The sequence below is a fragment of the Felis catus genome, chromosome D2 (assembly GCF_018350175.1).
Source record: "Felis catus isolate Fca126 chromosome D2, F.catus_Fca126_mat1.0, whole genome shotgun sequence".
Taxonomy (NCBI): Eukaryota; Metazoa; Chordata; class Mammalia; order Carnivora; family Felidae; genus Felis; species Felis catus.
Window position 1 is genome coordinate 29,660,074 of NC_058378.1, and position 16,762 is coordinate 29,676,835.

At 38.6% G+C, this 16,762-nt stretch overlaps 1 protein-coding gene across 1 annotated transcript in view; it reads right to left on the reverse strand.

Annotated features, from left to right (window-relative positions):
* Positions 1-16,473, reverse strand: part of SLC25A16 (solute carrier family 25 member 16) — a gene marked incomplete at its 5' end in the record, with an annotated part of 50,409 nt that extends 33,936 nt beyond the window's left edge. Inside the window, 4 exons of the mRNA XM_023240293.2 lie at positions 727-790; positions 2,117-2,250; positions 11,984-12,076; positions 16,170-16,473. Of these exons, the coding sequence (XP_023096061.2) occupies positions 727-790; positions 2,117-2,250; positions 11,984-12,076; positions 16,170-16,473 (595 nt within the window). The remainder of the gene's footprint in view (positions 1-726; positions 791-2,116; positions 2,251-11,983; positions 12,077-16,169) is intronic.
* Positions 16,474-16,762: the final 289 nt, after the last annotated feature.

A 16,762-nucleotide genomic window follows, 5' to 3' on the forward strand; every position in this document is an offset into this window, starting at 1 on the left:
GTTTATTCATCTTTGAGAAACAGAGAGAGACAGAGCATGAGCGGGGAAGGGGCAGAGAGTGAGACACAGAATCCAAAGCAGTCTCCAGGCTCCGAGCTGTCAGCACAGAATGCGACACAGGGGCTTGAACTCGTGAACCACAAGATCATGACCTGAGCCGAAGTCGGACGCCCAACCGACTGAGCCACCCAGGCACCCCAATATTTTCGAGAGACAGAGACAGAGTGCAAACAGGGGAGGGGCAGAGAGAGAGAGGGAGAGACAGAATCAGAAGCAGGCTCCAGGCTCTGAGCTGGCAGCACAGAGCCCGACGCGGGGCTTGAACTCACAAACCGTGAGATCATGACCTGAGCCAAAGTCAGTGGCTCAACTGACTGAGCCACCCAGGCGCCCCTCAAATGTTTGTTTCTTTATAAAGGTGCAGTGGCCTCTTGGTTTTTCCAACATTTAAAAAAAATATTTGAAAGAAAAAAACAATTTCCAGAAGTAGAATTGTTAAAGGGAATGTATGTTATTCATAATTGCACATTTAGACCATTCCTTACCTTTTCCTACTGTAAAATACTTTTTTTTTGAGTTGGGATATTAATGATTTCTTATATAACTGAGTGTACAAAGATGAAAAATTTATGTTACTTAATCAATGTCATAATATTATCTAAACCAAATTAAGTATTTTAGTAGAAAATTAATTTGTCAGAAATGAAATATACCCACTCCTCTTACCTGCCATGGATCCAGCCATTAATCTGTGCACATGACCAGAAACTCCCAGTTTTGTAGTAATTACCTAGAAACCAAAATACCAAATTAAATGGAATATTTTAAAAATACGTCTCATTTCACTGTTTAATAATGAAGAAATTTCAAAAAAGAGTTACACAACTAGTAAAAAGAAAATTAGTAAATGAAGTGACCACAATTGTAACACATCATAAGGTCAGGTATTTCCTATGTAGCTTTTATGCCAATTCTGCTCTTTTACAATCTAACTTAGAATTGTCAAATATACTATATTGCACATTCCTGACCACATATACTTAAAGTGTGAGTGGCAGTAGTACAAATAAAATGCCACTACAATGAAGTCTTGACATATTGATGACACCAATTCTGACTGATTAGCTTGGAATGTTGTTCTCATCTCCACTGCTTACTTTTCCTTTTAAGACACCCTATGAAATTTAGCATACTTAACCATTCTGTGTCACTTTCACTCCCACAGAAAAGAGAACGTCAATCAATGAGTAGGATGGGAAAAGTTGTTAATTGATTGCATTACTCAAAAACAGACTTTCACAATATGATTTCACTATTTTATTTGTAAGAAATCCAAAGCTACAATGTTCCTTTCCTAAAACTGAGAAACAAAAAGCACATTAAAAAGCTATTAATATTTTCTGTATTTATTATTACCTATTTGAAGTATATTTTGGCTCTTCTTCGTAAATGTATACATAAACAATTTGCTGAAAAATGACTAACAACTGGGGCGCCTGGGTGGCTCAGTCAGTTGAGCGTCTGACTTCGGCTCAGGTCATGATCTCACGGTTCGTGAGTTTGAGCCCTGCGTTGGGCTCTGTGCTGACAGCTCAGAGCCTGGAGCCTGCTTCGGATTCTGTGGCTCGCTCTCTCTCTGCCTCTCCCTTGCTCATGCTCTGTCTCTCTCTCTCAAAAATAAATAAAACATTAAAAAAAAATTTTTTTTAATGACTAACAATGCTGGACTAGATAACTCCAAAACCAAGTTACATTTAAAAATTTAGGGGAGCCTGGGTGGCTTAGTCAGTCAAGCGTCTGACTTTGGCTCAGGTCATGATCTCACTGCTCATGGGTTCGAGCCCCACATGGGGCTCTGTGCTGACAGCTCAGAGCCTGGAGCCTACTTCTGATTCTGTGTCTCCCTCTCTCTCTTGCTCCTCCCCCACTTATGCTCTCTCTCTCTCTCAAAAATAAGCAAACATTAAAAAAAAATTTAAACTATCACAAGTCTTCTTCCTTCAAAAAACATTACTTTACCCATTCATCCAAAGTAACTTTAAAGGCCAAAGCAAATGCCTGTCAACTAAGTATGATATTCAAACACAAAAGGAAAACAAGATAAAAGTTCAAATACCGTTTTATAATGCTCAAATGCCATAAACTGGATTGCACCATAGGGAAAGATTCGAATCATCATTGCACCATTCCCTTTATACAATCCAAGGTATCCTTCCTTTTGGGGAACAGCACGCAATGCAGAAAATACTCCTATTTTTAGAAAAATGTTTAGAAGAAAAATACTATTAAAACAGAGAAAACTAAATTCAAATTTTCATGACAATCACAGAAAAGATTACTATATCATCATTCATGATACAATTTTGCATGAGGAATTAAATGAGTTGTAATTTATGTTTAATAGTTAAACCTACTTAAAATATGTAAGTCCAAATTACATAAACATACCTCATAAAAACATATTATACCAAAAACAGCTATAAATTGTAGTAAAGTAGATTATAATTATCACAAATTATATTATTTTACAGCAATTTAGAAAATCTAACAGAAATATATTCAACGACCAGATATTACACTGCAGGTGGTTGACTCTGAAAGGATGAAGGAAGGTTTCCCAGACTGACCTAGATATATGTGTGGTTTGTTTATATAAGGAAACTGCTAAATAAAAGAAAAAAATTTCAAAACTACCTATTATAACTATTTAAGTTTGGGGGGAATTTTCATTGTTAGAACACTTTAATTAGGAAGAGTGATAAACAAAGGCCTGAGTTCTGATCCTGTACATTTATATATATATATATATATATATATATACATATATATATATATATATATATAAATATATATATATAATTTACTCTATTAATGTCAATACTAGTCCTATTTGCTGCACAGACTACTCATAAACACATCACTCCTTGTATTATTAAACTATTTAAATTCAGGTTCTTTTCCAAATTTTTCAAACAAAAACTTGATCAAATATAAAAATAAATCATTTTGAATTTTTAGAATGCAAATAACGCTTTGATCTCTTCCTGCAAATTAAAGTTGTAGGTACTTATTAACATTAAAAAAAGATGTCCTAAAAGCATTTTTTAATAAGTAGATATCTAAATGAACTAATAGTTTATTAAAAAGAATTCTATATTATATATATTATATATACCTATATATATGTATAATATATAATATGTATGTAAAATTCTTCCCAAACACATGAAATATTAAACTAAATATACTTCCCCACACCCAAAAAAATTGTTCTTAAAGACGCCCTCTTGCCAAAAGAAGGGGCAAAGGTTAAGCCCTGTTTAATTTGTTTCAAATGTGTTCGTAACAGTTTAAGGATAATCAAATTTAGAACAATAGCTACCTTGTAGAGACAGGAAGGCTGTTGATGAGGGAGAAGTAGAGGTTTCAAATGTACCAGTAATGTTTATTTCTGAATCTCTGTGTGGGTCCACATATGTTTTCTACATTAGTCTTCAAAACTCTTTAATTACCACAAATAGTTTGTTAAAACAGATTTTAACAGAAACTACTAGTAGAAGTGAAATAGATATAGCAATTTCAAAAAACGAAATCCAGAAAACAAAGTGGGGGAGGTTGCTTGGGAGGATGGAATACAAGAAAACACAATAAACAAAACATTATGATGGTGAGTGAAAAAAATCAGTGATCACAAAAAAAAAAAAAAAAAACCAAAACAAAAAATAACAGAAATACAGAAATTCCACTGTTAAAAGCCAAAGATCCTCAAATTCTGTTAGAAGTCCATATCTAACATATGCTTTTTACAAAACTCTTACCTAAAACAAAATAACAGAGAAAGGAAGAGCGAGAATGAATGTTGTATGTTTTCAAATGGCTTTTAAATATACACTGAGATGATTATAGTGTTGTTTTTCTCCTTTAACCTATAGTCTGTACTATTTTTACTTTGGCATATTTTTACTTTATGGTATAACACTGGACCAATTCTTACAAATTTACAAGCATGTTTGGAAAGACTATTCCTTGTAGGGGGGTACAAAGTTCTCTGTGTATCTTTTATATCAAGCTTGTGTTATTTAAATCCTTCCCTGCATCTTTACCTATTTTATCAAGCTAGGATTAGAAGGAACTAACATTTGGTAAAATATAGCATATGCTTGTGTATATATACATTAGTTCTGAAAGGAAATGGAAGTAACTGGTAAAAATGTTAATTCCAAGGAAGAAATAAGGGAGGAAACAAGATGTTTTTATACATGTTGAATTATAAACTTGTGAAAACATCACACATTCAAAAAACTAAAAATAAAAATTTTAAAAGCAATGAAATTAAAAGTAAAAATTTTTAAAGAATCCTATTATGACTCATCTACCTATTTTTATTTTTTGTAAATAAATAAATAAATAAATAAATAAATAACAATTATCAGAGAATACTATGAAAAATTATATGCCAACAAACTGAACAACCTGGAAGAAATGGACAAATTCCTAGACACCCACACATTACCAAAACTCAAACAGGAAGAAACAGAAAATTTGAATAGACCCATAACTAGTGAAGAATTGAATCAGTTATCAAAAATCTCCCAACAAATAAGAGTCTTGGGCCAGATGACTTCCCAGGGGAATCCTACCAGACGTTTAAAACAGAGTTAATAGTTATCCTTCTCAAGCTGTCTCAAAAAATAGAAATAGAAGGAAAGCTTCCGGACTCATTCTATGAAGTCAGCATTACCTTCATTCCCAAACCAGACAAAGATCCCACAAAAAAGGAGAATTACAGGCCAATATCCCCGATGAACATGGATGCAAACATTCTCAACAAGATACTAGCAAATCAAATTCAACAGCATATAAAAAGAATTATTCACCATGATCAAGTGGGATTCACTCCTGGGCTGCAGGGCTGGTTCAATATTTGCAAATCAACCAATGTGATACATCACATTAATAAAAGAAAGGTGAGAACCATATAATCCTGTCAATAGATACAGAAAAAGCATTTGGCAGTATGCTTTCTTAATAAAAACCCTCAAGAAAGTCAGGATAGAAAGAACATACTTAAACATTATAAAAGCCACTTATGAAAAGCCCACAGCTAATATCATCCTCAATGGGAAAAAACTGAGATCAGGAACACGACAGGGATGTCCACTCTCACCACTGTTGTTTAACATAGTGTTGGAAGTCCTAGTGTCAGCAATCAGACAAAATGAAATAAAAGACATCAAAATTGGCAAAGAAGTCAAACTTTCACTCTTCACAGATGACATGATACTCTACATGGAAAACGTGAAAGACGCCACCAAAAAGCTGCTAGAACTGATACATGAATTCAGCAAGTCACAGGATACAAAATCAATGTACAGAAACCAGTTGCACTTCCATACACCAATAATGAAGCAAAAGAAGGAGAATTCAAGAAATCGATCCCATTTACAACTGCACCCAGAACCATAAAATACCTAAACCTAACCAAAGATGTAAAACCAATGCTGAAAACTATAGAAAGCTTATGAACGAAATTGAAGAAGATACAAAGAAATGGAAAAACATTCCAGGCTCATGGATTGGAAGAATAAATATTGTTAAAATGTCAATACTACCCAAAGCTATCTACACATTCAATGCAATCCCAATCAAAATTGCACCAGCTTTCTTTTAGAACTACAATTCTAAAATTTGTAAAGAACCACAGAAGACACCGAAGACACCGAATAGCCAAAGTAATACTGAAGAAGAAGACCAAAGCGGGAGGCATCACAATCCCAGACTTTAGCCTCTACTACAAAGCTGTAATCATCAAGACAACATGGTATTGGCATAAAAACAGACACACAGACCCAGTGGAACAGAATAGAGACTCCAAAATTGGACCCACCAAAGTATGGCCAACTAATCTTTGACAAAGCAGGAAAGAATATCCAATGGAAAAAAGACAGTCTCTTTAACAAATGATGCTGGGAGGGCCACCTGGGTGGCTCAGGAGGTTGAGCATCCGACTTTGGCTCAGGTCATGATCTCACGGTCCGTGGGTTCAAGCCCCACGTCAGGCTCTGTGCTGACAGCTCAGAGCCTGGAGCCTGCTTTAGATTCTGTGTCTCCCTCTCTCTCTCTCTCTGCTCCTCCCCTGCTCAAGCTCTGTCTCAGTCTCTCTCAAAAATAAATAAACATTAAAAAAAAAAAATGATGCTGGGAGAACTGGACAGCAACATGCAGAAGGATGAAATTAGACCACTTCTTACACCATACACAAAAATAAACTCAAAATGGATGAACGACCTAAATGTGAGACAGGAAACCATCGAAACCCGAGAGGAGAAAACAGGCAACAACCTCTTTGACCTCAGTCGCAGCAATTTCTTCTTCGACACATCTCCAAAGTCAAGGGAATTAAAAGCAAAAATGAACTGGGACCTCATCAAGACAAAAAGCTGCAAAGGAAACAACAAAACTAAAAGGCAACCGATGGAATAGGAAAAGATATTTGCAAATGACATATCAGATAAAGGGTTAGTATCCAAAATCTATAAAGAATTTACCAAACTCAACACCCAAAAACCAGATAGTCCAGTGAACAAAAGGGCAGAAGACATGAATAGACACTTTTCCAAAGGAGACATACAGATGGCCAACAGACACATGAAAAGATGCTCAACGTGACTCATCATCAGGGAAATACAAATCGAAACCACACTGAGATACCACCTCACACTGGTCAGAGTGACTAAAATTAAACAACTCAGGAAACAACAGATGCTGGCGTGGTTATGGAGAAACGGGAACCCGCTTGCACTGTTGGTGGGAATGCAAACTAGTGCAGCCGCTCTGGAAAACAGTGTCGAGGTTCCTCAAAAAATTAAAAATAGAACTACCCTACGACCCAGAAATAGTACTACTCAGAATTTATCCAAAGGATACAGGAGTGCTATTTCATAGGGCACATGTACCCCAATGTTTATAGCAGCACTTTCACCAACAGCCAAATTATGGAAGGGGCCTAAATGTCCATCAACTAATGAATGGATAAAGAAGATGTGGTTTATATATACAGTGGAATACTACTTGGCAAGGAGAAAGAATAAAATCATGCCATTTGCAGCAACATGGATGGAACTGGAGGGTATTATCCTAAGTGAAATAAGTCAGTCAGAGAAGACAGATATATATTTTCACTCATATGTGGAGCTTGAGAAACTCAATAGAAGATCATGGGGTAAGGGAAGGGAAAAAAATAGTTACAAATAGAGAGGGAGGGAGGCAAACCATAAGAGACTCTTAAATACAGAGAACAAACTGAGAGTTGATGGAGGGTGAGGAAGAGGGGAAAATGGTGATGGGCACCGAGGAGAGTACTGTTGGGATGAGCACTGGGTGTTGTATGCAGGCAATGAATCACGGGACTCTACCCCCAAAACCAAGAGCACACTGTGTACACACTGTATGTTAGCCAATTTGACAATAAATTATATTAAAAAATAAAGATAAATAAATTAAAATAAAATGAAAGGAAGGTGATGGGTATTGAAGGGGCATCTTTTGGGATGAGCACTGGGTGTTGTATGGAAACCAATTTGACAATAAATTTCATATATTAAAAAAAGAAAAAAAAAGAGAGGAGAAGTCAATAAAAATAAATAAAATAAATAGAAATTCCTTTTGCAAAAAAATAAATAAAAGCAGTAAAATTAAAAGTAAAAATTTTTAAAGAATCCTATTATGACTCATCTACCTTTATTTATTTATTTACTTATTTATTTTCAAATATTTGTTTTTGAGAGACAGAGCACGAGCAGGGGAGGGTCAGGGAGAGAGGGAGACACAGAATCTAAAGCAGACTCCAGGCTCTGAGTTGTCAGCACAGAGCCCAATGAGGGGCTAAAACTCACCAACCCTGAGATGATGACCTGAGCTGAAGTCAGACGCTTAACTAACTGAGCCATTGATTTCGGATTCTTGATTTCAACTCAGGTCATGACCTCAGAGTTTGTGGGGTCGAGCCCCATGTCAAGCTTGGCACTGGCAGTACGGAGCCTGCTTGGGATTCTCCCTCACTCCCTCTCTCTCTGCCCCTTCCCTGCTGCTCACATGCTCAGTTTCTCTCCCTCTCTCTCAAAATAAGTAAACTTAAAAAAAGAAAAAAGAAAATGAGCTATAGTTTATATACAACATAAATATCCATTACCCCTTTTAAGAAAAATCACATTTTAAAAACACAATTGGAAAAACAATTTATTCTTTTTTATGTTTGTTTATTTATTTATTTATTTATTTATTTATTTGAGAGAAAGAGACAGAATCTCGCACTGTTAGTGCACAGCCTGACGCAGAGCTTGAACCCATGAATCCTGAGATCATGACATGAACCAAAATCAAGAGTTGGATGCTAACCAACTGGGGCCACCCAGGCATCCCGATTCTTTTTTTTTTTTAATTGAAGACAGTTGACACAATGTTACATTAGTTTAGGTTTACAACTGTAATTTGATAACTCTATATGTTATGGAAAAAACAACAGACTCATTTACTCGGTAGAACACCTGAGAACACGTTCCTTGTACACTAATGCTGCATAAGTCATACAGAGCACACATCATTCCTATCTACCAAAGCATGAACCCATAAAGCAATGAAGTGGTATGAGTTAGTTGCCTCGACCTAATTTCTTTCTTGGTCTCTGTCCACATTAATTCTTTTTCTTTTAAGTCTTTTCCTCTCTACTTGAAAAAGTAATATATGTTCAACATGTATTAATATTAGCTTAGGGGAAAAAATTTCCTTACAATTTCACCAAAGTATTTATTAAATAAATTAATAAATAAGAAAATTAACCAGTTTATGTTTTTATTTCTAGCCTTTTGTCTAAGAATATATTTATATAAAATGCAATATGATTAAACCATTTTGTAATGTTCTTTTTTTTTTAATTTTTAAAATGTTTATTTATTTTTGAAAGACAGAGAGACAAAGCACAAGTGGGGGAGGAGCAGAGAGAGAAAGGGAGACTGAATCCAAAGCAGGGTCCAGGCTCTGAGTTGTCAGCACAGAGCCTAACGTGGGCTTGAACCCACAAACTGAGATCATGACCTAAGCTGAAGTTAGATGTTTAACCACTGAGCCACCCAGGAGCCCCTGTAATATGTTTTCATTTATCTAATACATTATGAACATTGTTCCCAGACAATATATAGGTATGTAGATATAGATATATAGATATAGATATACATATACATATAGTTTTTTTTTTTTTTTAAGGAAGCTCTAGGGATGCCTGGCTGGCTCAATCAGAAGAGCATGCATTCTTGATCTTGGGCTGAGTTCAAGACCTATATGGTGTAGAGATTACTTAAATTAAAAAAATAAATAAATAAAATAAAATAAAATAAAATAACAACTTCATATAAAAAATAAAAATAAAAAATAAAGTTAAGCTCTAAGCCCAATGTGAGGCTGGAACTCACAACCTTGAAATCAAGAGTCACATGCTTATGGCACCTGGCTGGCTCAGCCTGTAGCACATGCCACTCTTGATCTTGGGTTGTGAGCTCCAGTACCACGTTGGACATAGAGTTTACTTAAAAAAAAAAAAAAAAAAAAAAAAAAAAGAAGAGCCAGCCAGGTACCCCCAATTAATATTCTTTTTACAGTTTTTGTGTGATTGGAAAATAGTCTACAATATGAATTTATTTATTTAAATAACACTTATTAAACTTAACCAATTCCCTATTATTGAACATTTTGGGGTTTGTTTTTTGTTTTACTAACATAAATAATGTTTTCATCCTTGTATATATGTCTTTGAGCACATTTCTTTTTTTTTTTAATGTTTATTTATTTTCAAGAGAGAGGGTGAGAGCATGAGCAGGGTAGGGGCAGAAAGAGAGGAGGGCAGAGGATCCAAAGAGGGCTCTGTGCTGACAGCAGAGAACATAATGCAGGACTCAAACTCATGAACCCTGAGGTCATGACCTGAGCCGAAGTCGGACACTTAACTGACTGAGCCACCCAGGTGCCTCATATTTCCTTCTTAAAAAAATTTTTTTTTATTTTATTTGAGAGAGAGCATGAGCGCGCACAAGCAGGAGAAAAGCACAGGGAGAGAGAGAATCTTAAGCAGGCTCCATGCTCAGCGCAGAGCCTGACACATGGCTCAATCCCACCAACTTGGGATCGTGACCTGAGCCGAAATCAAGACTCTAGCACTGAACCCACTGAGTCACCCAGGTGTCCCACATCTTTGAGCATATTTTTCTTTTTTTTTTAACATTTATTTTTGAGAGAGAGACAGAGTGCAAGTGGAGGAGGGGCAGAGAGACAGGGGAGACACAGAATCCAAAGCAGATTTGAGGCTCTGAGCTGTCAGCACAGAGCCCGACGTGGGGCTCAAACCCACAAACCATGAGATCATGACCCAAGCTGAAGCAGGACGCCCAACCAACTGAGCCACCCAGGTGCCCCTGAGTATATTTCTGATTAGTTTCTGACAATAACTTCCTAGAACTAGAATTGCACAGTGAAAGAATATGTATCTTTTCAAGATTTTTGATGCATATTACCAAAACACCTTCCAGAAAGGCTATAAAAAAATTCCTACTCCCACCAATGATATATTATTAGAGTATCCATGTTAATTAAATGGCTGATTTTTATATTTGTAAGGAACAAACAAGAGCTTGATATTCTTTAACAACTGAAGTTTATCCATACTAACTGCATTGAATTTTATTTGCACTAAGATTTCTAGGAGCTTGGTTTTTTGTTTTTTGTTTTTTTAACGTTTATTTATTTTTGAGACAGAGAGAGACAGAGCATGAACGGGGGAGGGGCAGAGAGAGAGGGAGACACAGAAACGGAAACAGGCTCCAGGCTCTGAGCCATCAGCCCAGAGCCCAACGCGGGGCTCGAACTCACAGACCGTGAGATGGTGACCTGAGCTGAAGTTGGCCGCTTAACCGACTGAGCCACCCAGGCGCCCCTCTAGGAGCTTGTTTAACTGGGTGTTTAAAGGAATATGGTTGCCCCTCTGACTCAGTCAGTACAGCCTGCAACTCTTAATCTTGAGGTTATGAGTTCAAGTCCCACATTGGGTGTAGATTACTTTAAAATAAAAAATAATAAATAAAGGAATAAACTTTACCTCCATCAATAATTGGATATTTTTTTAAAAATCAGGTTGAGGGTCACCCGGGTGGCTCAGCCTCTAACTCTTGGTTTTGGCTCAGGTTATGATCACAGGGCTGTGGGATCAAGCCCACATTGTACTCTGCACTAAGCATGGAGCCTGCTTAAGATTCTCTCTCCCTCTCTCTCTCTGCCTCTCTCCCCCACTCACTCTCGCTCTCTCTCTAAAATGAAAAAAAAAATCATGTTGAAAAAAATAATAATAAAAATAAAAATCATGGGGCGCCTGGGTGGCGCAGTCGGTTAAGCGTCCGACTTCAGCCAGGTCACGATCTCGCGGTCAGTGAGTTCCAGCCCCGCGTCGGGCTCTGGGCTGATGGCTCGGAGCCTGGAGCCTGTTTCCGATTCTGTGTCTCCCTCTCTCTCTCTCTGCTCCTCCCCCGTTCATGCTCTGTCTCTCTCTGTCCCAAAAATAAATAAACGTTGAAAAAATAAATAAATAAATAAATAAATAAATAAATAAATAAATAAATAAATAAAATAAAAATCAGATCGAGCAGTTACATGTGTCTGGAAAAGATGTGACTTGTTAATCCCAATAAACAAATAGTACTTACTTCAAGGATTCTAAGATTTTGCTTTACAGAATATCAGTACCCTTAAATTGATAATATATATAACCACTAATTGCAAGTGAAAAGTTTAAAGTAGGTAAGAGATAAATCTCATGCAAAATTTGCTCCCAAACTTGAATTCCCTTTTGCGTCCTCTTTCCACTAATTCACAAATGGAAACCAACCCAATAGATGGATAATGTTTTCATTCATTTTTTTATCTTTAGCATCCATTAACTCACCTAAATGTTTGTAATGGTGATTGTGAGCTTGTAACAAAACCTTTACTCGATCCAAAGGAGCAACTGTTGTTTTGGCACAGCATCCAGCAATACCTGAAAAATTTTTAAACAGGATGAAATTGCACACTATTTCTTTCCACATGGAAATCGTTATTTATTCAGCCAGCACACCTCCTGATTTCTAATTTGGTCTCCACGGGTAGAACTGCCCAGTTGCAGGGATATGCAGATGATTGGCCCCCATTCCCTGTAACTTAATAATTGAGCATGTCAGACTTAAAAATAAATTCGGAGAGTGTAAATCTTCCCTCTAATACCTGATGAACACTAGGAATCTTGCTAACTGTAGTTAAGGAGACAGACACTTGAAGGTATTTACCCAACTGTGAGGCTCTATTTCAAGTAACCTCTACTTCTAGATGACTCTTTCGTTGAAACAACCAACTTTTACCCATAAAATTCAGTTATTCATTTATATATCTAGCAATTATGTATTTGGTCCCTAACACACGCCCCTGTGGAGACATATGGATGACACTAATGTGTATACATGGGCTTTAGTGTAGGTCAGAATCCAGGGCAGCCCTACCTCCTTGCATGCTTATAAGATGATAATATATAAAGACTCTTTACTATAGATTGTTCATATGTTGAAAACTAATTCCTAATGTGATAGTATTTAGAGGTGGGGGTTTTAGGAATTGATCAGGTCCGGAGGGTAGAGCCCTTGTGAATGAGATTAATACCCTTATAAAAGCCCAGAGAGGGGCGCCTGGGTGGCTCACTCGGTTGAGCGACCGACTTTGGCTCAGGTCATGATCTCACAGTCTGTGAGTTTGAGCCCCGCGTCGGGCTCTGTGCTGACGGCTCAGAGCCCGGGGCCTGTTTCGGATTCTGTGTCTCCCTCTCTCTGACCCTCCCCCGTTCATGCTCTGTCTCTCTCTGTCTCAAAAATAAATAAAAAACATTAAACAAAATTTTTAAAAAATAAAAAAAATAAAAGCCCAGAGAAATCCCTGGCCCTTTCCACCAGGTGAAAACACAGTGAGAAGGTGCCCTCTATGAGGAAGCAGGTCCTTAACAGACACCAAATCTGCTGATACCATGATTTGGCTTTCCTGGCTTCCAGAACTATGAGAAATAAATGTCTGAAGCTTCCAGGTTGACAGGAAGGAAGGAAGGAAGGAAGGAAGGAAGGAAGGAAGGAAGGAAGGAAGGAAGGAAGGAAGGAAGGAAGGAAGGAAGGAAGGAAGGAAGGAAGGAAATATGTTGTTTATAAGCCAACTATCTAAATTATGGTATTTTTGGTATAGTAGCCCAAATAGACAATTTTGTAAAGTACCTTACATGTTGTGAACACTTGATAAAATAGGCTGTTATCATTATAAAATGATGGATTAAAACTCTTTGGTATCTTTTTGTGACTACTTTAAGCTCTTCACCATTGCATATTTGATCCAGATGGTACAAAAGGACTGGGATTTTGTGGGTCTCCTTTACAACTATATCCCCAAAGACCAGTACAGGGCCTGGCACATAATAGGCATCCAAAAGATGTTTGTTTAATGAATGAACATAGACTCTTACTTTACAAACTTTTTAAAATGTAAGACAAAATCACTCATTTATTTAATAGCCTAGCATGTAACTAATATTAAAATCCATACTCTGAGATATCTAAAACTAAAATGCCTATCGAATTCAAATTCACATATAAGCTTTATATATTACAAGCTTCTCTTATCTTAACTAATGAAAATAATAGTCATGGCTGCCTCAAATTGAGGATAAATGAAAAATATTTTGCATTTGGGTATATTTGGTTTCAGAATATTTTGTTATATTATCTTTTCAGTCATTATTATAAAATTTGGAATGCGTGCAATAAGTAGTTTTCTTTGATAGTATCTTAACTCATTTCGTCACATTACTTTATAGCTCAGTTGATCATCACAACAATCCATTGAGTTAGGTCATGAAGCTTTTATCTTCCTTTTGAGCAAATGAAGTTATTTGTCCAACACTGCTGCTAATCAACAATAACAGTTAACAAGTACTGAATGTTTACTTTATACCAGGTACTAGGCTAAGAGATTTAACTGAGGGCATTATGCCAAAGCTTTTATGGGTACTATCTCATTTAATCATTTTACAATCTTCTGAGGTAGGTACTATCCTTTTCCCACTTAAAAGATGTGGCAACAGGGGCACCTGGGTGGCTCAGTCAGTTGAGTGTCCGACTTCGGCTCAGGTCATGATCTCATGGCCCGTGAATTCGAGCCCCGCTTCGGGCTCTGTGCTGACAGTCAGAGCCTGGAGCCTGCTTTGGATTCTGTGTCTCCCTCTCTCTCTGCTCCTAACCCACTCGCATTCTGTCTCTCTCTCAAAAATAAATAAGTATTAAAAAAAAAAAGATTATAAAGTACTTTAAAAAATAATAAAATAAAAGATGTGGAAACTGAGGCACAGGGAGGCTAAATAACTTGCCCAATGGTATTTTTTTCTTATCACTTGAACCAAGAATTCCTATACAATCTTCAAAGTTATTCACACTTACCAAAAATTTGAAGCAGCGCTTTACCAAATAAGAGACAAAGAATATGAAAAGATATTCAGCATCATACGTTATCAGGCAAATGCAAATTAAAGCTACAATTAGATACCATTAAACACCTATTTAAAGGGAAAGCACACACACACACATACACAAACACAGAGGACACAAACTCTGATAATACCAATACACTTTAGAAAACAGTTTGGCAGTTCCTACTTCACTCCAAGTAAAAGTCGGAACTTTTTTTTTTTTTAATGTTTACTCATTTTTGAGAGACAGAGAGACAAAGCACGAGAGGGGAGAGGCAGAGAGAGGGAGACACAGAAACCAAAGCAGGCTCCAGGCCCCAAGCTGTGAGCACAGAGCCCAACGTGGGGCTTGGACCCACCGACGGTGAGATCATGACCCGAGCTGAAGTCGGATGCCCAACCGACTGAGCCACCCAGGGGCCCCTAAAAGTCAGAATGTTTACAATTGCTTGCAAAGCTCTTCATTCTGCCTCCCCATTACCTCTAACCTCCTTCCCCCATCAACACCACTTGGCTCCAGCTACATGGCTTTCCTTCTGGCCTGAAATGCTCCTCTTCAGACACCAACTTGCTCAACTCTCTCACTTCAAGTCCGCTCAAGTGTCATTCTCTCCAAGAGACTTATGACCGTCCTATTTAACACTGCACCCACTCAGCTTTGCGTTCCCTTGCCCCATTCTCCTTTTACTTCTCCCCATTGCATTCATCACCTTCTCACATACTATGTAACTTACTTTCTCCCCTCAAATCCCCAATCAACGTAAACTCCAGGAGCTTTGTTTTGTTCCATGGTATACACTGACCATGTAGCAGGCACTCATATTCCTGGTGTAAATGAACGAATGTCGTTTTTATCAGAAGAACAAAATAATTAAATTATTAATACTACTGCTGCCTACAGATATTCTTTCCACAAGCCCTCATAACGTGGAATTTTTTAAACTCCCAGCCTTAACAAGTAATTAAGTGTTGACAACCGGGACAATCAAATAAGAGAAGGCAGTGACTGAAAGACTTCTTTATGGTAAGGCAGAGGAAATTTCTGAGAGACAATTATGAACTTTCTGGCCTCACAGTAACAGAGATAGGAGGGCTGCACCAGATACCTATCATGTAACTATAGAGCAGTTTACTAGAATCACTGGGAGCAGTTTTGGTTGTAGACAGTTTTACACAATTTCCCTCATCATCTTTAAAAAGCTGACCTCCAGTATTTGTTTTCTTTAAAGCAAACAGCAAAATCCAACTCTGCAATGGGTCATTTATGGTCTTTGCAAAAGAAAAGGGTGCCCAACATGTCTCACTGAAACCCTGGCACTCCGCTCTTTCCCCTACTTTCCCACCCCGAAGAATGGGTGCTTGGTTCGGCCCGTCCACATCCCCAGCCGCTCCCAGACCGCTCGAGGCCCTTCTTCCCCAGGATCCTGTTGTCACTAGTCAAGTGGTTATCAGAAAGAGTTACAACAGGTCAGTGCAAACAACAGACCGGGCACTGAAGCAGCCAGAGTCCAAGAATGTCATCGCGGCCGCAAACACCGGATCTGCCCAGGATCCCGCCCTGCCAACCCGAGCGCGCCGGCTCCTCTCGGCTGACACCCACCTCCGGCCAGAAAGGAGCGCAGCCAGTAGAAGTCCCGGCGGGCGGTGGGCCCTCCGGCTCCCGCCGCTTGCGGCATCGCGGGAGGGGGATCGGCCGCTGCCAGGGCCGCCGCCGCCGCCGCCATCAGGACCAGGGCCGCGACGGGAAGTCGGGTCGCCAATCTACAAGCCACTGGCTGGAGACATGACCAGAGCGGGCGGTGACAGAGCACCGACCGCCGCGCGGGCGGGACGGAATAACACCAAGCGGCGCGGCGCGGGCTGATGGCGTACACCAGGGGCGGGGCCTGGGCCCGCGCCACGAGTGGGAGTCACCCACGCTCGCCACCTCCCCCGTACAGCCTCACCCAAGACCCTCCTCCCGGCCTCGCTTACCAGGCCTCTTCTGTTCTGATGGAAGAAGGAAAGCGTGGCCAGGGAGAAGGTCCCACCAAAACCCACCTCAGAAAGCTCTCCCCGTCCATTGACTTGTAATTGCCCTAGCTCAGATGAATCCTTTCCAGAAACAACCTTTGGTTCCTCACTGCTCTTTCCAGGAACCTCTGAAATTGCACCATCTCCCGCCAAATCAGTTCTGCCTTCTCAGAGCTTCCC